We start from the raw sequence: 21,185 nt of genomic DNA on the forward strand, positions 1-21,185 counted from the left end.
TCGGGAACTTTATTTTTTAATCCTCTGCTTGTTGTAGTTATTAGTAAATTCCTTAACAGGTCACGTGGGTATGCTGTACACTTCTCCCTCCGTATTTGCAGTTTCAGCATTTGCGGTTTCAATTATTCACGGTTTTTAGCATGCTGGCTCCTCCCCCCAAATTACGACAGCTTGCTTAGAGAAATCGCTGATTCCCAGCACTTTCTTCACTGTGTTTTGCCTCTCCTTCAGAAGCAGGCCAGGTCTCTCACCATGTTATTCGTGGTTTCACCATATTCACGATGGTTTTTAATAGAAAACAGTGAATGACATATAAAAAAGTTATTCTCGCTTTTTTCTGTATTTGCGGTTCTGTTAATCCCCTATCACAGTGAATACGGAGGGAGAAGTGTATATAGAGTTAGTGCAATATACAGTTAATGAATCCTACAGTAAACTTTCCAGCTGTAAGATAGCATGCTATTTTAATCATGTGTTTTATCTGAGGCCTATACAAATGACTTGAGTTTAGACACTTTTTCTCATTTGCTTCATCCTCCACTCACAAGTATCCCACAACCAAAGAACCATTTAATATCTCATGCTATGCAGATATTGGCCAGCAGGTGTCTCTATAATAACAGTACTGTACAGTATTTGACTTGAGCAGTACAATATTTCTTAATTCTTGTGACACCAGATAGGAAATAATGGCTGATATCGCACTTAGGAATGTAATGTATTCCTCACTGGGGCATCTGACCATTCTAGAATAACAGCTTTTTAGTGAGCAGGATCCCCTTCTCCCATGCGCTTGAGCTACTGCCATTTTTAATTGCAGAATCAAACCAGAAGATGCCATGGACTTTGGGATTTCTCTCCTCTTTTACGGCCTCTATTATGGAGTTCTTGAGCGGGACTTTGCAGAAATGTGTGCAGATTATATGGCATCCACGATAGGGGTAAGTGACCGCTTCAGAAAATAGCATATGTTCCCTGCTACAAAAACACACACAGAGAAACATGATGGCAGATAAAGGCCAAATGGCCCATCCAGTTTGCTCATCCACTATCTTCATCTCTCCCTAAGAGATCCCACATGCCTGTCCTATGACTTCATGAACTCAGATACAGTCTCTGTCTCGGGAGCCCATTCCACATATCTACCACCCTTTCTGTAAAAAAAGTATTTCCTCCTCTTAACTTCATCCTATGCTCTCTCATTCTGGTGCTTCCTTTCAAATGAGAGAGATTCGCCTCATGCACATTTATACCATGTAGGTATTTAAACATCTCTATCATATCTCCTACCTTTCCTCGAAAGTATATTGCGATCTTTAAGTCTGATCCCATACGCTTGATGGCGAAGACCACTGACCATTTTAGTAGCCTTCCTCTGAACGTATTCCATCCTTTTTATATCTTTTTGAAGGCGAGATCTCCAGAATTGTACACAGTATTCTAAATGAGGTATCACCAGTCTTATACAGGGGCATCAATACCTCCTTTTTCCTACTGTCCATACCTCTTCCTATGCACCGCAGCATCCTTCTAGCTTTTGCTATCGCCTTTTAAACCTGTTTGGCCACCTTTAGATCATCACATTCTATCACACCCAAGTACTGTTCCTCTTTCATGTACAAAACTCTACTGTTCCTTCGGGTTTTTGCAGCCCAAATGCATGACCTTGCAAAAATTTTAGTTGCCAAATTTCAGACTAATCGTCAAGCTTCACTAGGTCCTTCTTCATGTTGTTCACACCATCAGGGAAATCTACCCTATTGCAGATTTTGGTATCATCCGCAAAAAGGCAAATGTTACCTGTCAGCCCTTCAGCAAAATTGCTTACAAAAATGTTAAAAAGAACAGGCCCAAGAACATAACTTTGCGGTACACCACTGGTAACATCCCTTTCCTCAGAGCGATCTCCATTGACCACTACTCTCTGTCATCTTCCACTCAACCAGTTCCTGACCCAGCCCGTCACTTTGGGACCCATCCCGAGGGCACTCAGTTTATTTATTAGACATCTGTGTGGAACATTGTCAAAGGCTTTGCTAAAACCTAAATACACCATATCCAGCGCACTCCCTCTATCCAATTCTCTGGTCACCCAGTCAAAGAAATTGATCAGATTTGTCTCTCAAGACCTGCCTCTGTAAGATTGGAATATTCCCTTAACTCTTGCTCTTCTTTCAAGTTTGGCAATACTGTAAAAGTAAATTATAACTTCTGTGATTGGAGGGTTTTGACACTGTAATAGATTATCCACAAAATACAGGAGTGTATAACATTAAACTGAATCCCTACAATTACAAAATCAAGCAATGATTCAGTAGAAACAATCTTTTGCTTTATAAATTAATAAATGCCATATAACCATATATAGATGAAAATGTTTTTGTATATTGAGATGGGCAGACATAAGGCAAGATAGATTGGAATGGACTTGAGTGGGCTTCGACATAAACTAAAGGACAGACTTCTACAGTTTATGTCCCAGAAATGGCAAAGACAGACCACACTCATTGCAGGAAGATAGAGCTGCTCCTTAAATAGGTTTTTCGTTCCATAGTCCTTGGAGCCCAGGTGACGGTCTGTAGCTTGGGCAGTCATATAGTAGGAGCTCATGGTTTCAGTAGGGGTAGCTCTTTTCGAGTTGGAGGCAGATTTCTTTTCTTATGTCTTCTGATTAATTCACATTTTGCTCCAGGTCAATTAATGGTATGATTGTGGAATTGGGCAGCTGATTTTGCCTCTTAAGTCTCATTTAACCCTTTAATTGGCAGATGGTGAAACGGCTGCTTTATGTAATTCGATGTTGAACGAGAGCAACAGTGCCAAGTAACAGGCATTTGGAGATGCAGATCTCCCATAAGAGCCCTAGAAGACACATGTTGCTTCTGAGCAACAATGCCAAATAAAGAACATAAGAACTACCGCTGCTGGGTCAGACCAGTGGTCCATCTTGCCCAGCAGTCTGCTCACGCGGTGGCCCTCTGGTCAAAGACCAGCGCCCTAACTGAGACTAGCCCTATCTGATTATGTTCCGGTTCAGCAGGAACTTGTCTTGCTTTGTTTTGAATTCCTGGAAGGTGTTTTCCCCTATGACAGACTCCAGAAGAGCGTTCCAGTTTTCTACCACTCTCTGGGTGAAGAAGAACTTCCTTACGTTCGTACGGCATCGATCCCCTTTCAATTTTAGAGAGTTCCCTCTCGTTCTCCCTACCTTGGAGAGGGTGAACAACCTGTCCTTATCTACTAAGTCTATTCCCTTCAGTACCTTGAATGTTTCGATCATGTCCCCTCTCAATCTCCTCTGTTCAAGGGAGAAAATGCCCAGTTTCTCTAATCTTTCACTATACTGCAACCCCTCCAGCCCCTTAACCATCTTAGTCGCCCTTCTCTGGACCCTTTTTGAGTAGTACCGTGTCCTTCTTCATGTACGGCGATCTGTGTTGGACGCAGTACTCCAGGTGAGGGCGCACCATGGCCCGATACAGCAGCATAATAACCTTCTCCAATTTGTTCGTGATGCCCTTCTTTATAATTCCCAGCATTCTATTTGCCCTTTTCGCCGCTACCGCTCATTGCGCGGACGGCTTCATTGACTTGTCGATCAGAACTTCCAACTCTCTTTCCTGGGAGGTCTCTCCAAGTACTGCCCCGGACATCCTGTATTCATGCATGAGATTTTTGTTACCGACATGCATCACTTTACACTTATCCACGTTGAACCTCATCTGCCATGTCGATGCCCATTCCTCGAGCCTGATTAAACTTCGTTTTTGGGGTCATCTTCGTTTTGGGAAGGATCTCAAACTTGGCTCAGATGAGTCTAGATAAGGAGTGCCTTCTGGAAGGCAGTAAAGTGTCAACTGATAGATCTCACGCCAAGGATTAGCAACATTCCTGGATCTCTAAGAAGGGTTCTCATTCCTCCACAGTCATACAGAAGGGGCATTTCTTCTATGAGACTAAGAGATCAGTGAGCAGTGTTGCCATCTCCTCTCCATCCACTACTCTACGGGGTCCCTAATAAAGATACGCTGCTTTCCAAATGGCTGCTGTAGGTTCTCACAGGACTCGCAAGAACTGACGCAGCCATTCGGAAATCAGCATGGGGCCGAGTGGGAGAGCGTAAAGCTTGACGTCAGTGCTGCTGATCTGTTTCGCCGCTGGCTGGGAAATAAGGAGGAGCCCAGAAGAGCGAAGGCTGCAAGCACCATCTGCAAAGTAGGTGCTGCGGGAGGCAGGGAGGGAAGCCGGCTGGAGCTGCTGGGCCCACGAGCAGGGGATGGGCAGGCAGGATTTAAAAAGGTACAGGGAAGGGCTGGTCTAGGGCTGGCTAGCTGGTTTGGGGCTGGCTGGCAGGCTAGCTGGTTGGCCTGGAGCTGGCTGGCTGGTTTGGGGTTGGCTGGCCTGGGGCGGGCTGGCTGGCCTGGAGCTGGCTGGCTGACTTGGAGCTGGATGGGTGGCTGGTTTGGGGCTGGCGGGCTGACCTGGGACTGGCTGGCTGGGGGCGGGCTGGCTTGGGGCTGCCTACCATTAGACGTGCCCATCACTAGATGTGCCCTTTACCCTGCCTTGGCCTACCACTAGACCACCAGAAGGGGTACAGGGCACACCATTTGGTTCCAAATTTTTTTTTTCTTGGTTTTTTTCCTTTCTAGAGGTGGATGTGTTATGGTCAGGTGCATCTTATAGAGCGAAAAATACAGTATTTCACTTTAATGCATTTTGAAATGTACTTTTTTAAACAGCAGAAAAATATTCAAGGGGATAAAGACTTGTAAACTATTTTTCTTTTTTTTTTCTTCTGTTTGATAGCACCATGTACTCACCATTTCTGATGATAATTCATAAAGTACAATGTGTGGTCTGCTAATTGATAGTAACTACCATAGCAGAATTACTAGAGCCACTAGTGCAAGCTCTTTGGTATTTGCCAGAGTTTTATGTGCATATACATATGTATATAAATGTTTTCAGTTTTTGCAGACTGTGTTGGGATTCACAATTCTTCTTGGATTTGGAGTCTAAGATCATAATGCAATTTTGTTTTCTATTTCGTTCTCTCTGTCTTCCCATTTCATGCAGTTTTACAGTGCTTCAGGGATGCCGACGAAGCATCTCTCTGACAGTGTCTGCGCAGTGTGTGGCCAGCCCATCTTTGTAGATGTTAATGAAGAAGGAATTATAGAAAACACCTACAGACTGTCTTGCAACCATGTGTATCCTTTTCAAATGTCTAAAAGCACCGTGATAGGGTCTGCATCTCTCATGAAAAGACGGAAGGAAACGTGTTGGTACTATAGGAAAAAGAGACCTTCGAGTCAGGAGTCTTTCAAATTCTTTAACTGGTGACAGTCGCAGCACGGTTTCCAGGGGGAAAGGTGGAAATCTAGGATTACAGAAGGAGAGGTGAGAATGTAGGACTGAGGGAATATATAAAAGAACCCCACCCTCCCTTAACCATATTCCCCACTGCAGCACAGCCAGATCAAGGAACCCTAGTCAACAGGGTGAGGCTCCAAACCAAGAGGTTTGGGAGGCCTAGAGGGAAGAGGAAGAAACATCCACGTGAGACCCCAGGATGGCTGAGGAAGACTTTTGAAGCCTTGTTACCTTCATGGAGTCAATGTGCTGTAGGATAGAGCAGGCCTTTCATGTTTGGACTAAAAATTGTTTGTGTTTTGAGCCTAAACGGCATGAATTCTTTGCATTTAAGGCTTTCACAGGCAAGCACTGGAAGGCGTTCAGAGAAAAACCTGGAGGGCTGGGAGTGGCAGATGTGTGCATGGTTTAGGTCAGGGGTAGGGCACTCCGGTCCTTGAGAGCCGAATTCCAGTCGGGTTTTCAGGATTTCTCCAATGAATCTGCATGAGATCTATGTGCATGCACTGCTTTCAATGCATATTCATTGGGGAAATCCTGAGAACCGACTGGAATACGGCTCTCGAGGACCGGAGTTCCCTACCCCTGGTTTAGGTCTTGTGCTAGCAAAGTGGGAAAAGAAGGCATTCTTGTTTGAGATTTAAACTTTGGATTTTACAATGGTTTGCTGTGAGGCTCAGCTGGTTACAGCAAATTGAAACCTATCTCCCAGCCTCACTAAGTAAATTGAGCTGTGCTGCTTCTGACGGAGCTTGCAAGGGGCCCGTTTACATCATGCTCAGACTTGTGGTTTGCCTCTTTGTGTGAGAGCATTAACGATATGGCAGCAAGGCTGACATTCAAAGGTCAATTCTTGGGCCACACGAGTAGCTTTCCGTTTGAGTGTGCGGCGACTCTTTTAGGTTTCCTGTGGAAGATATTGCTTTGGTCCTTGACTGAGAGTAGAGCGTGTATGCTGAGCAAGGACACAGACTGAAGCAGCATCGTTTTTACTTTAATTTTCCCCAGACATTCATTTCTGATCAATGTATGGCTCAAAATTGGCAGCTGCTCCCTAGGCTTCCAGAATGGGCCAAGGTTTGTGTCTCTGCATCACCTGAGCTAATTAGGGTGAGCCAAACAAAGATCAATTCCGATTTAGGTGAAAGCCCACAGCATCAGGAACATATTGTTTAACCAGTAAACTGAGCAGTGAATAGATTTGTGGTATAGCACACTTAATAACAATAGCAGTTTATATACCGCAGGACCGTGAAGTTCTATGCGGTTTACAATGATTAGAAATGTTACAGATTGAGTGAACAAACAAAGTACAGATTGAGCGACAGGTGGTTCTTGCGCTCGGTTGTTAAGGGCTAAGATTGAATAGGTTGGTTTCCTAAGTATTTCAGGAATAGATGTGTTTTCAGGCGTTTCCTGAATTCTCCATAGATAGTAGGCACAAGCAATTGTTCCAGGTCTTTACCCCATAATGCTGCTTGATGTGCGAGAAGGTGTTGATGATGACTTTTAAATTTACAACCTCTAACCGGTGGAGAAATGAAGTTCAGGTGTGAGCTTCGCTTGTGTCTGTTGGTTGAGAAAGAGGAAAGGTCTGCTATGTATTTAGGGGCTAAGCCATAGAGTACCTTGAAGCAAAAACAACCAAACTTGAATTTCACACTTGCCAGTGTAAAAGTCGATAGGAAGGTGTCACGTGATCAAACTTCTTCAGTCCACAAAGTAGTCTAACCGCTTTATTTTGAACTAGTGATCATAATCTAGGGGCTCTTAACCCAGTCCTTGGAGTGCACAGTGCACCCATCCAGTTGGGTCTTCAGAATATCTACAACAAATGTCACACACTAGCTCCTTGCTATAGACATCTATGTGATACGTATTCATAAGAATAGCCATCAAGCCCAGTAGCCTGTTTCACGGTGGCCAATCCGGGACCCTAGTACCAGGCCAAAACCTAAGGAGTAGCAACGTTCCATGCTACCAATCCAGAGCAAGCAGTCTTAATAACAGACTATGGACTTTTCCTCCAGGAACTTGTCCAAACCTTTCTTAAAACCAGCTAAGCTATCCGCTCTTACCACAACCCCTGGCAACGCGTTTCAGAGCTTAACTATTCTCTGAGTGAAAAAATATTTCCTCTTATTGATTTTAAAAGTATTTCCCTGTAACTTCATCGAGTGTCCCCTAGTCTTTCTAATTTTTGATGGAGTGAAGAATCGATCCACTTGTACCCGTTCTACTCCACTCATATCTCCCCTCAACCGTCTCTTTTCCAAGCTGAATAGCCCTAACCCTTTTACTCTTTCCTCATACGAGAGGAGTTCCATCCCCTTTACCATCTTGGTCGCTCTTCTTTGAACCTTTTCTAGCGCCACTATATCTTTCTTGAGTTACTCATTGTGAATATTTGAAAACCCAATTGGCTGAGTATGTCCCAAGGAATGAGTTGAGAAGAACCAATATAATCCAACACAAGGAGGAATAACCTGAGCAAGAATGAATTCTGACTTCCCTTTCATAAAGATAAGACTGCATCTCCTCACATGAAACTGGGTAAAACTAGGATTGGGAGAGCTTGTCTCCTTAGACTTGGAACTGTCTCTAGATGCCTCTGACCTTAAAAGCTCATAAAACATCACCCCCTGCTAATGTTTCTACTGGACCCAGTGCCCCACCATCCTAAGCAATGCAAGAAGAGAGAGAAAGAGGAAGCCAAAAATATTCTCATCACGTATTCATCCAAACACCAGTAAAAATTCCCAAATCACAAAGCAAGAAAAGTCTGACGCAATGGAGAGAGTGAAGTCAGTGACTCCCCTCCCTGCACATGTTAGGGCTATAAATAGCCCTGCCAGAAAAGCAATCCACTCTAGAATTACATACTTACAGGAATGTGTTTTATGTTTTGAAAAGGTGACTCGCAAATACAGTATCTTGACAGTGTTACTAGATACAGTAACTAGAAATGAGCTACTTGAATGGTGGATTTTCGCACTCTGGAAAACCCCTTCAGGGGGACAGTGTAAAAATATATCTTTTCTCTTTTTGTAATTCTTTATTAGATTTTCCCAATAAAAACACAAAATTCAGTATACCCACCCCACCACCCACACGCGGTGTGACAGTGACCTCATTTTGCCATGAGGAACTGAGGATAAATGTCCCATACTTTATGAAATTATATTACTTGTCCCTGTTGCATTGTTGTAAGTTTAGACATTTCAGAGACATAGTTCATTCTTTGTAGTAAATTGCCCTTTCTGGGCACACAACCAAAACCCTTATTCATATTCTCATCACGGCTCACTTAGATTACTGCAACTTTCTTCTCTCAAGCATCCCTCTTCCTTTTAATCTGTGCAAAATTCTGCTGCATGATTTATATTCCGTGAAAGCCACCATAATCCCATTACACTCTCAAGTCACTTCATTGGCTCCTCATCCAAACTCCTCTTACTGACCTACAAGTGCACTCACTCTGCAGCCCCTCAATATCTATCTAAGTCCCTCCTATCCATAGCCGCCTCCTTCACTGTCAACTCCAGACTCCATCCCTTCTATCTTGCTGCACTGTATGCCTGGAACAGACTGCCTGAGTCATTACATCAGACTCCTTCTCTAGCAGTATTCAAATCTGAGCTAAAAGCGTACTTTTTTGAGGCTGCTTTCAACTTCTGACTCCCACTCACCATAATATCATTCTCCCTGCAAGAAACTCCTCAATCTCTGTTCGTACTTCCAAATTAGATTGTAAGATCTTCTGAGCAGGGCCTGTCTATTGCATGTTAAATGTACAGCGCTGCGTACGCTTATGAATCTAATAGATTCTCTGGACAACATCTGCTCTGGGTTCCTTCTCTAAAAATAATAAATACCCGTAGATCAACAATATTCTCAATTACGGCACCTACACGTTGGAATGCGTTAGCAACTCATCTTCGGACAGAGCAAAATTTACACAAATTTAAAGGAGTTTTCAAGTTTATTTAAAATTTCTTATACTGCCCAATCAAGCCACCTAGGCAGTGTACAAAAATGCCAAAACAGTGCGCCAATTAAAATACAATTTAAACAAAAACAAACCAGGGGAAATGACATTTTTTAAAGACATTGATGAACGGGAACAAAAGGGAAGAAGAGTTAGAACTACAATTGATAGAGAGAAAGAGAACATGCAAGGGGAAGAATAACAAAGGGAGGGGGAACTGAAGGTAGAAACCTTTCTTGAATCTAAGTCGTCCTTAAAAGGACAGTTTAAGTTACAAAAGCATCAAGAAAGAGAAATGTCTTTAACTTCACCCTAAAATTGGCAAGCGTTGTTTTTTTGCGTAAGTAATTCGGGATACTGTTCCAAAGACAGGGGGCGCTAACAGAGAAAATTGTGGTCCTCATTATACTGATATGTTTCAATGATGCTTTTGACTAATGATCCCACTATTCTTTTCTCATTGATCCCTTCAAGTCCTTTTGGTTTTCTCCCATATATGTTCTCTTTCCTGTATTTATTGTAGTTCTCCCCCCTTTCCTGCTCCTTCTTAGTATGTTTATTTTGTGTTTTGTGTTTGTCTGAGTAAATTTGGACTCTTCGTTATTTTTTTTTTTTTTTTGTTCTTACCCCTATTTTATTGTAAAATGTTTAGTATTTGATAAGCATTTAATCAAATTTACAATGGGCAGAATTCACTAAACCTCCAAACCGTGCACGATCCGTTTCCTATTGCATGCCGGCCGACTGATTCAGTAAAGGCCTGCATGCAAATGGAAACGATCGTTAGCATGCCCCCTACCCACGGCTCATGCGCACACCCTGACAGTAGTGACAGGAGAAGCAGCCTCCTGTCACTGCTGTCAGGGCTCAGCCCAGCACAGATCTCTCTTGTCTGCTCCCGGATTTTCCTGCTCTCTGCCGCCATTCTCTGCAGTGCAAGCCCGTGATTTTAAAGCGGGCCTGCACTGCAGGGAAAGGCGGCAGCGAGCAGGAGAGTCCGGGAGCAGGCAAGAGAGATCTGGCCGACACTCCCCCCCCCCACCCAGGCCATGATCTCTCCTGCCTGCCCTGCTCTGCTCTACCACGCCTCCCCTCCCCCCCGGAGAAAAAAAAGCAGGAGGGATGCCAACTCCCTAATGCCATCAAAAATGTTAAAACAGAAAAAAAAGCAGCGCGGCATGGCCCCACCCCTGACACGGAACGCCCGACCGACCCCAAATTGGGAGCATGAGGGGTGCTCGGTCCCTCCTGCTCCTTGAGGCAGGCTCCCATCTTCGGGAGCAGGAGGAGTGCCCGGACCCTCCTCCTGCTCCTACGCTGCTGAAATTCTTCGGGAGGAGGAGGAAAGTCCTGTTCTTCAGCCAGCCACCACCCCAATAGGGTCTTAAGCCCCGCCCCGGTGCATCATCTGATGCACGGGGAGAGGCCTAAGGCACTGATTGGCTAAGGCACCTCAGGCTCCTCCCTCAGCCAATCAGGGACTTCCTTAGGGAGGAGTCTAGGGAAGTCCCTGATTGGCCAAATCAAGAATTATTTCTATTGCACTACCAGATGTAGGTAGCGCTGTCCAGAGTCACGAAGAAGACAGTCCCTGCTTAAAGGAGGTTATAATCTAAACGGGACGTTATGGATACAGTTAAGGGAATGACATCTTTCCTCTGCTCCATTCTCCTATTCGGATTTTTCTAGTTTTGACAAAACAAGTGGTTAATGATTAGCAGAGAGCACTTGTTATTTTGTCGATTGTGTGAGTGAGCATATCACTATATGAATGCTTTCCTGTCCTTTTTTTTTTTTCTTTTTCCACTGTGATCTGTTCTTTTCATCTCGGTACACCACACATGAACTGTACCCTACATCTGAAATAAATCTGTATTTCAGGCTGATATTTTGGTTTGCTGGTTCAAAAGGGGATTTTTTAAAACTTATTTTTTCCTTCTGTAAAGTGAGCAATGTGCAACAGAAAAGACCCATGTTATAGATATAGATTGATAAACATCACAGAGAGGTGTTCCTTGCCAAGTGGGGAAGGCTTGCAGATCTAGGGTAAGTGTGGTTAACCAAGGTCTTGCCCAACAAGAAGCAGTATGCAGATGGGTGTCTGTGGCAAAGAACGTTATGGAAAGAACTTAGCAGCATTAGGATGTTACTCATCTGGGAGTAAATAGAGGATAACGTCTAAGTCTACCAGAAAGCAGAAAGCACTGCAATGAGGAGAATTAAAGGAAGTGATGTTTCTGTGGCCAGAAGGTTGTTGGCTAATGTAGTTCCAAGGGAGAAAAGTATGGCTAGTTAAGATGATATTTAATCATGAATTGTTGAGTAGAAAGTCATGGAGTTAGAGAAGCAGGGGTCAGACCATGGTAAACTTAGAGCTGCTATTCCACGTAAGCAGGGTCTTGAAAAGAGCCCTGTGGCTTGAGGTTTTGTTTTGAGCTTTATTCTTGCACGTATAGGAGTTTTTTACGAAATGCTGCTGCTGTCTGAAAGAAGACACAGGTGTTATCTAGGAAGTAGCCAGAAATGGAATAACGCTCTTTCAAAAGGCTGCCTGGTTGAATGGATGTTTTGGGGTTGTCGGGGAGCAGTCCAGGACATAGAAACATGATGGCAGATAAAGGCCAAATGGCTCATCCAGTCTGCCCATCCGCAGTAACCATTATCTCTTCCTCTCTCTAAGAGATCCCACCTGCCTATCTCATGCTTTCTTGAATTCAGACAGTCTCTGTCTCCACCACCTCTTCCGGGAGACTGTTCCACCCTTTCTGTTAAAAAAGTATTTCCTTAGATTACTCCTGAGCCTGTCACCTCTTAACTTCATCCTATGCCCTCTCATTCCAGAGCTTCCTTTCAAATGAAAGAGACCCAACTCGTGCGCATTTATGCGATGTAGATATTTAAAGTTTCTATCATATCTCCCCTCTCCTGCCTTTCCTACAGAGCATACATATTGAGATCTTTAAGTCTGTCCCCATTCACTTATGATGAAAGCCACACACCATTTTAGTAACCTTCTTCTGGACCAACTCCATCCTTTTTATATCTTTTTGAAGGTGCGGCCTCCAGAATTGTACACAATATTCTAAATCAGGTCTCACCAAAGTCTTATACAGGGGCATCAATACCTCCTTTTTCCGACTGGCCATACCTCTCCCTATGCACCCTAGCATCCTTCTAGCTTTTGCCGTCCCTTTTTCAACCTGTTTGGCCACCTTAAGATCATGACTTACAATCACACCCAACTCCCGTGGCCATCATCCTAGCAGGCTTTGCTTGAGTCTAACCAGCCTTTCTCTGTATCGGTCTTTCTTTTTCCTCCGTCCTCCCCCCTGCATTCTAATACCCATTACTCAGTTCCTGAGAGGGAGTACATCACCCTAATAGGAAGTTTGAAAGCTGGCATATCTCGTTCTAAATTGAATCACTACCTTTGTGCTGGAATTGGCTGCACATCATCATTCAGTGATTTTCTATTAGGCCAGTATGTGAATTTCCTCCCAGAAACCTTTGTAATGCTTCCTCTTCAATGCCTCCTGCTTGCTAGCTGTCCCTTTCTGAGATAGCTTCTACATCTTACGACACAGTCATGTGACCTTGCCCAGCTTGTGCATTGCAATGTTTGTCTTTTCTTTTTGGTTTTCAGGGGTTGATTGCTCTCTCCTGACTTTTTAGCTTGTGCACAGTTGGAACCTGCTTCAGCTTTGCTTTTGTGTTGGCAGTAGTATTCATTTACAGACATTTGAGTATGTCTCACCAACACCCTTGGTCACAGTGGTGACTCTCCTGGCTGAGTGATATGGTTCAGCCCTACCTTCTGACCATGGTGCAAGCCTCGCCTGCCCTTAGATGTGTCTGTTTTCTGTTATCCTGTCGAGATTAGTGCTGCCTGATTCGAATTGATTCATTTTCTTTAAAAATCAAGCTTTCCGATTCACTGACCAGCCCTCCTCCCCACATACCTGCATGTTCCCTCTGCCATGGTCCATCCCAGACCAAAACAGTACGTGACGTCAGAGGAGGGACAGGACTGCAGCAGAGGGAATATGCAGCGGAGACTGAAGGCAGCCTGCTAGAATCGCTATATCACCAGAGATCCTTTGCAGGCAGTAATTAGTTTTGAAAGTAAGACCGGGGAAGCCGGACGATGGTGGTGAGAAGGGAGAAACATGCCGGCCTTCAGGGGGCCCACTGGTGTAGCTATTAGAAGTACACGGAGGGAAGGGATCCAAAGAGAGGGGCATATGCCGGACGGTGGGGGGAAGAAATATTGGGTCTTAAAACAGAGGAGAGGTAGAGAGATGGTGGACAATGAAATGGAGGGAGGGAAAAGAAAGGGAGAGAAGTTGAACCCAAGGGATGATGTGGAGGGAGGGGGAATAGAAATACTGAATGGGGGAAATGGTCATTAGAGAATGCTGGACTGTGGGGATAGAGACAAAAAAAAGGAGATGGAGGGAAACGGAAGGGGAGGACAGAAATGGAAAATGGTTGGTGAGCAAGGGGAAAGAAGAAAACGTTAAATGAGCAGGAGACCCTGGCAAGTTAGTTAATAGAAGACAAACAGAAACCAGAGCCTGGGATGAACACGATTTGAATAATGACCAGACAACAAAAGGTAGAAAAAATAATTTTATTTGCTGTTTTCTGATTACAATATGTCAGATTTGAAATGTGTATCATGTCAGAACTGGTGTTAGACAGCGAATGTGAGCTAGGACCTAACAGAGAAAGGAAAAGTCTTTTTTGTTTGTTTATTTTGTTTACACCCCGGCACCAGCATGGGTAGGAGAGGGCAAAGGGGTGGGGTGGGTGAAGTGACTACAAAATAAACCCACCAGGACGTTTGAAAAAAAAACACCCAATTGGGCAGGAAAATTGAATCGAAAAATGGATTCAATAGGCTGAATCGAATAGAAACTTTTTTCTCTGAATCGGACAGCACTAGTTGAGATGTGGCTAAGTATTCCTAGGCGTTGTCAGAGCAAGACGTAGGTGTCTGGTCCAGCATTTGAGCTTGTTGGGTACCTGCCTGAGATTGCGTTTTGTTGGATGTTCACTCTCTCTGTGATATGCAATTACTGTTTTCCTTCCTTAACCTTCCTCCTCCTCCAGGTTCCACGAGTTCTGCATCCGTGGATGGTGCATTGTGGGAAAGAAGCAGACCTGCCCATACTGTAAAGAGAAGGTGGATCTGAAGCGAATGTTCAGCAACCCGTATCCTTTTCTGGGGATTGCATGTGTGGCAAAGTGTTCTTTCACTAATCCCCACGATTGTGCTTTAATAGTGAGGACTGTGAATAGATTGGAGCAAAGTGTTTAACTTCTGCTGGTTGTGGCCACTGATCCAACCTCAATCTAATGTCACAAAATGTCCACCTCCATTCTTACCTCTAAATGAACAGAATTTGGAAATAATTATATGGAAGTAGTGAAAAGTATCTGACTTGGATACAAAACAAATCTCTGAAAATGTAATGGTGTGGATGAAACTTGGCATGTAAGACAAGCTGGTAAAAAGGCAGATTGAGTTTGAAAATGGGCCAGATAACCCCCTCCCCTCTCAGAATATATATATATATATATATATATGATATTTCTTTAGGAGAAGGAGTTAGGAGTTAATTTCTCCAGAATAGAAACTTACATATAGTGAAACAGTGGAGCGAGCTCATTTGAAATGATAGCATCACTTTGTGGAAGGTTTTCTGGAAGCTTCAATAGTAACTTACATTGGTGCAGATAGTGTGAAAGCATCTTCTTGCTGGGAGATAGATACCATACTGTGAGTGCTAATGAACGCAGATTGAGATGGAGAAGACAGCCTTCATTCTGTGTGAGTTATATTGGAAACAACTGTAGTGTGATGGGTTCCCAAACACTGAGCTATAGGAGGAGAGGGAACCATGATTGACATGGCCAACGGGAATGATTAGAATCATAGTGGCTCGATCTTGGCAAAGTTTCAGTAGAGCTTTCTCAACAAGAGGTATTGGAGGGAGTGCACAGAGGAACCGGTCCCTCTAATCTAGGAGAAAGGCATTCAAGTCTAGACGATTGGGAGTTTAGAGCCTGGAGCAGAAAAGGGAAAGCTTGTGGTTGTGGGGGGGGGAGCAAAAAGATCCACTTTGGGGGTTCCCCAGTGTTAAGAGATCACTCGTGAGGTTGAAAGAGTCTGCTCAGTTTGTCTGCTAAGATGTTCTGTTTCCCTGCCAGAAAAACTGCTTTGAGCAGGATGTTATGAGCAGTTGCTATCACTTCCTAGCAGAGAAGGCAAGACCTTCCTTATTTGTTCAAGTAGAACATGGTGACTTGATTGTCGGTGCGAATGAAGACTACTTGATTCTGTAAACAATCTTGAAAGGTGCGGAGGGCAGGTGTTCTCCAAGGACAGAAGGTATATATTCTCACAACCCCCCCACCTCCCCTAGTTGACTTCTTAGCTTTCTTATTGAACTTCAGGTCCCATGAGCCTACATCGGGCAGGAAGACTTTTTGACAGACTGTGCTGGGTTCCATGGATGACATCGCCCATATGTGAGAATATATACCTGCTGTCCTTTGAGAATATCTGTAAGTCTACAGTTAGGTGTCTAACTTCAGGAGTGCACACTTATGCTAGCTGAATATTTGGTGTAAATTCTCCCACCTAACTGTTGATAGTTAAGTGTATAACTACTAGTATTCTAGAACCTACGTGTCTAACCCATTCATGCCCTTCCCAGGTCTACACCCCATTGAGTGCTATGGATTTTGCGTGCAGAATTTCTAGAATACTGACAGTTATGTGAGTATAGTCTGTTCTTGTTATTCATGGTACAGTTCCCCAAAATGTTCACAAATCACGAATAACAAAATGGGAAAATAGAGGTTAGGTTCCAGCAGTACACATTGAGCCTCAAAACTGCGGAAAATAGGGTTAGGCTCCTGCAAGGGACAGCACTTGAAGTACCTGTAATTCACTCTCCGGATGCTTAGGGGTTAAGCCTGACTGTGAGTGAAGGTGACAGTGAAAGCAAAAAACCTGGTTTTTAGGGGGCTTTTAAGCGCCGGCCTACAAATACAGGAATACAGCAGTGCAAATGAGGAATATTGGTTGCAGTTGATTCGGCACGAATAACGAGAACGGACTGCAATTCCAAATTAGTGGCTTTAGCAGCCAATTATTTAAACGAAGTTACGCACATAACTGACCCTATTCCTGAACTTGTGCATGCGAGATTTGGGGGGGGGAGGGTTAGTGCTCAGTTTGTGTGGCCACGTACCAGTAGAAGGTGTTATAGGGAGCAGTAGATGAGCTCTGTTGCTATATTGGTTGCCCTAAATGGAATGGTGGGGGGGGGGATTAGGGAGAGAATCCGTAGCCTTTGGGCACACAAGAGAATTGCCAAATGCCACCTTACCATAGGAAAGCCAGACTAGTTCTCCCCTGCAAAGGCTAGATGTGTAATCTGTATTAATGGTGACAATTAACCTGACACAGGGTTAAAAATCATAAAAAGGGCCATTTTGTGGCCAGTGGCCTGTCAGGTGCTCATTGACCAGCAGCATTGAATCCAGTGACTCCCCTCTGACAACACCTTGCCAGAGCCAGGCTCCCTGCCCCCAAGACCTGCTGCAGCTGCGGCAAGCTGACCACCAGGGGATGTTTACAGCAAGGGCAAAGATCTCAGCGCTCATACACATCACTTATTATAGAATCAAACCCCTCCCCATAAAAAATAGAGCTTAGGCTAGGCTGATGGTGTGGGGCCACTGCTTCTTATAGGACATGGCCTGGTTCCGGGCCTCTTTCTGAAGTTTACCTGCAGAAGGGAGATCGCAGCGCCTCCGATCTTCTGTTTATATCCAGCTGTGATCCTCCTGGGGGAGAGGCAGAACAACTGAACTGTCTGTACAAAGTAGGGTAAATATAGTCAATTGCTGATATTCAATTCATTAAAATACCATAACATAAAATTAATTAAATATTTAATTTCTTCATTTCTTTAATTCAATTCATATCCTAAAAACTTTGCACTTTCTATTACATGTTATTGTAGATTTTAAATGTAGATGAAATAAATTTTGTTAGTTTTTAGGATATGAATTGAATTAAAGAAATCAAAAAAATAATTGATTTAATATATTCTCTGCCTGGATGGAGAAACTGTATACACCAGATACTGTCATGCAAATATTGAGCTGGTTGGCAGCCTTACTAGAGGTTCACACAGATTTAGGAACAAGGGAGGAGAAGTTCCTATGCCCTGACCCGGGAGAATTTGGGAAATCTGGGCCATTGAAGGAGAGGCAGGAGCAGTTTCCAGGAAGGGATCACCTGAGCTTCCCATACAATTTGGGCATATGTCCAGCTCCTCTGTGCCAGCACTAATGCTAATATTTTAATATATATATCTGCACTAATACAGCCTGTCAAATAAAGCTTGATTTATGGTCAGACTCAAAAGCCAAATGCACTGTAGCTGATTCCAACTCTCACTGGCTCTGCCCTGATTTCTGGCACTGGTGAGGCCAAGTGGTGGTAGTCTGACCTCTCCCCCACCACAACCATTGTCATTATCCAACTGCAAGGAACAGGAGTCAATGGTCTTGAACTTCCATGATTTACACAGACATTCAGATCTTTATTTAAATAAAGCGCTGGTTAAAAAAACATTTAAAAAAATTCTCAAAATTTAAGTAACCACGGTAATCACTCAATGTAGTCAAGTCTCAGCTAACTAGGCTTTCTGGGGATACGTGAAATTTGAGTTTCAAATAGATGGTGCCAGTGTGCGTCGATATCCAAAAGCCCTGCTTTGTGGAAGGGGTGTGGATAAGATTAAACTGGACGAGGGATTGGAACCCTTGTTGCCTTTATTTAGCATTTTCTAGCTCCAAACAAGTTTCTAATAATCTGAACATATTAAGATGGAAAGCGTAATCCTAAAATCTAAGCATTAACCCTTTATTTGGCCTTGTTGCTCAGAAGCATCATACGTTTCTATGGCTCTTATGGGAGATCTACGTTTACTTGGCTCTCGTTCAACATCAATTTACGTAAAGCAGCCGTTTCACCATCTGCCAATTAAAAGGTTAATGTCAAAATTTAATTTAAAAACACACTCATAAAACTATTCAAAAGAGATAAGTGCTCATTTCTCTCGTCCTGTGGTCTATAATGCTAGGTTTGCTCATACTGAAACTACCCTGGCTACCAGAAAACTATCTCAAACTGCAAGCATAGTTATCAGCCAGCTAAGGTTGGTTCCAGTTCTGTTAAACCCTTAGACATAAGATGAAACTGCAGATCAGTAAAATCGAAAATCATTCATATTAAATGTTATCATTTATAGTATTAATTACGAGTTATACTGGCCCCATGATGCATGCATCCAATTAATTTTAACATAAGAATAGCCATATTGGTTGAGACCAATGCTCCATCTAGCTCAATTTCCTGTTTCCACATGGGTCAATCCAGGTAACAAGTACCAGGCAGAAACTTAAATCTCAAACAGTAAGCAAGATTCCAAAACACCAAATAGTCGCAATAGTCCAGAATCTCAAACAGTAAGCAAGATTCCAAAACACCAAATAGTAGCAATAGTCCAGAATCTCAAACAAGTAAGCAAGATTCCGGAACCACAAATAGTAGCAAGATTGCAGAATCTCAAACAGTAAGTAAGATTCCAGAACCCCAAATAGTATCAAGAGTCCTGAATCTCAAACAGTAAGTAAGATTCCAGAACCCCAAATAGTAGCAAGATTACAGAATCTCAAGTGTAAGCAAGATTTCAAAACCCCAAATAGTAGCAAGATCCAGAATCTCAAACAGTAAGCAAGATTCCAGAACCCCAAATAGTATCAAGAGTCCTGAATCTCAAACAGTAAGCAAGATTCCAGAACCCCAAATAGTATCAAGAGTCCTGAATCTCAAACAGTAAGCAAGATTCCAGAACCCCAAATAGTATCAAGAGTCCTGAATCTCAAACAGTAAGCAAGATTCCAGAACCCCAAATAGTATCAAGAGTCCTGAATCTCAAACAGTAAGATTCCAGAACCCCAAATAGTAGCAAGATTACAGAATCTCAAGTGTAAGCAAGATTTCAAAACCCCAAATAGTAGCAAGATTACAGAATCTCAAACAATAAGCAAGATTCCAGAACTCCAAATAGTAGCGGCATTCTATGCTTCTGATCCCAGGACTTTTCCTCCAAGAACTTGTCTAAACCATCTTAAACCCAGCTCCACTAAGCACTGTACTATTATTGTTCGGAACCTGCACTTGGTTGCAGCAAAGCATGAGCAATTTCTGTGAGTATAAGCATCTTTCAGCTGCACATCCTGTCTTGTGTCTTCCTGTATGTGTGGGGCTTTTCTTTTATTTATTGGCATTCCTTTCCACTTTGTTTTTCCTGTTAGTAAAAGTGGAATATCAAGCGAACAACACAAGAAATAAATCCCGCATTTATCTGCCTTATAAATTTTATAAGAGCTAGGCAGCAGTGTTATTGCTTGAGAAATTTGGAATGGCAGCTTTACAAGAGTAGCGATATCAGAAATGAAATTATTGCAACGCTTATCTTACTTGCAAAAGCAAAAGTGGAGGATCACGGGATATTGGGCTTGTCCTGTTCCAGCTCTTAGCTCTATTCTGAGCCTCACAGCAGGTTTCTTCCCAGAATCTTTTACAGAGTAGTATAAATTCAAGTTTAAGAGGAACTGTGTGCTGGAAGTGACTTATACCTTCCAAAGAATTGTATATCGGCTCTCTGCCTATGATAACATAAAAGCTTTTATTAATTGCTTAAATATAAAGCCTGTATATGAGTAACCTCCCTGTGCTTTACCAGAGCAATGCATTGAAGTGCAGATATGATGTGTGAAATGATCCTGCCAACTCCCAAATTCAAGTTTAAAGAGGATAAGAAAACCATAATCAGTTACGAAAGAAAAACATGACATTAAACAAATAGGTTTAAACTAATAAGAAAGCTTGGTTTTCAACTTGTAGGCAAAGAGGACCAGAAACGAGCAGCCTGATAAGGTCATGATGTCTCCATTAGGTTTCTGTACTGTATATTGAAACAGACAAAATTATCCAACTTGGGGTAAATCAGGGTGAGAAGAAAATCGAAATATTCTGAATTCGAGATTTTAAAGACCAGGCATTCCAATTTAAAAATACGAGTCTGGAGAGGCAGCCTTTGGCAATCATTTTAGCTGCTGTATTTTGAAGGATTTGAAATCTAGAAAGAGATTGGACAGGAAAAGAATAGTATAAACCATTACAGTAATCCTACTACTATTTATTATTTCTATAGCGCTGAAAGAAATGTACACAGCACTGTACATTTTAACCTACAATAGACAGTCCCTGCTCAGAAGAGCTTACAATCTAATTTAGACAGGACATTTCAGGGTTGGGGAGATTAAGGTAGAGGAAATGATACAGTGGGTTTAGGTATCTGCCAGCAGTGAGTGGGAGTTAAGAATTGAAAACAGATTTTAAAAAGTGGGCTTTTAGCTTGGATTTGAATACTGCTAGGGATGGATCCAACAAGGACTGAACTAAAATGGAGGTTCAGAAGAGTTGTATGCAGCGCACCGTTTGAAGGGTGTTACATTATGGTATATTGGAGGTGAAATCATTAGAACATTCTTCCTACTTTTTGAGATGTGGTTTGTTTTCAGAATTTATATGAAGAATAAAGTAGGGTATATTCCATTTAAAAGATCAGTGATTGAGAGGCAATATAACTGGTGTGCAGTAAGGACTGTTCAACTGTTTGAGGTCTTTTTTGCCTTATAGTTAGTCTTTTCTGAGCTGTTCCTTGAA

At 42.9% G+C, this 21,185-nt stretch overlaps 1 protein-coding gene across 2 annotated transcripts in view; it reads left to right on the top strand.

Moving 5' to 3' along the window:
* The window catches only part of RNF121 (ring finger protein 121), a 66,893-nt gene that overhangs the window by 31,977 nt on the left and 13,731 nt on the right, over window positions 1-21,185 (top strand). For both annotated transcript variants that reach the window (XM_033948141.1, XM_033948142.1), the window contains exons 6-8: window positions 821-941; window positions 5,080-5,213; window positions 14,477-14,578. In XM_033948141.1, coding sequence (XP_033804032.1) covers window positions 821-941; window positions 5,080-5,213; window positions 14,477-14,578 — 357 coding nt within the window. The remainder of the gene's footprint in view (window positions 1-820; window positions 942-5,079; window positions 5,214-14,476; window positions 14,579-21,185) is intronic.

The sequence above is a fragment of the Geotrypetes seraphini genome, chromosome 6 (assembly GCF_902459505.1).
Source record: "Geotrypetes seraphini chromosome 6, aGeoSer1.1, whole genome shotgun sequence".
Taxonomy (NCBI): domain Eukaryota; kingdom Metazoa; phylum Chordata; class Amphibia; order Gymnophiona; family Dermophiidae; genus Geotrypetes; species Geotrypetes seraphini.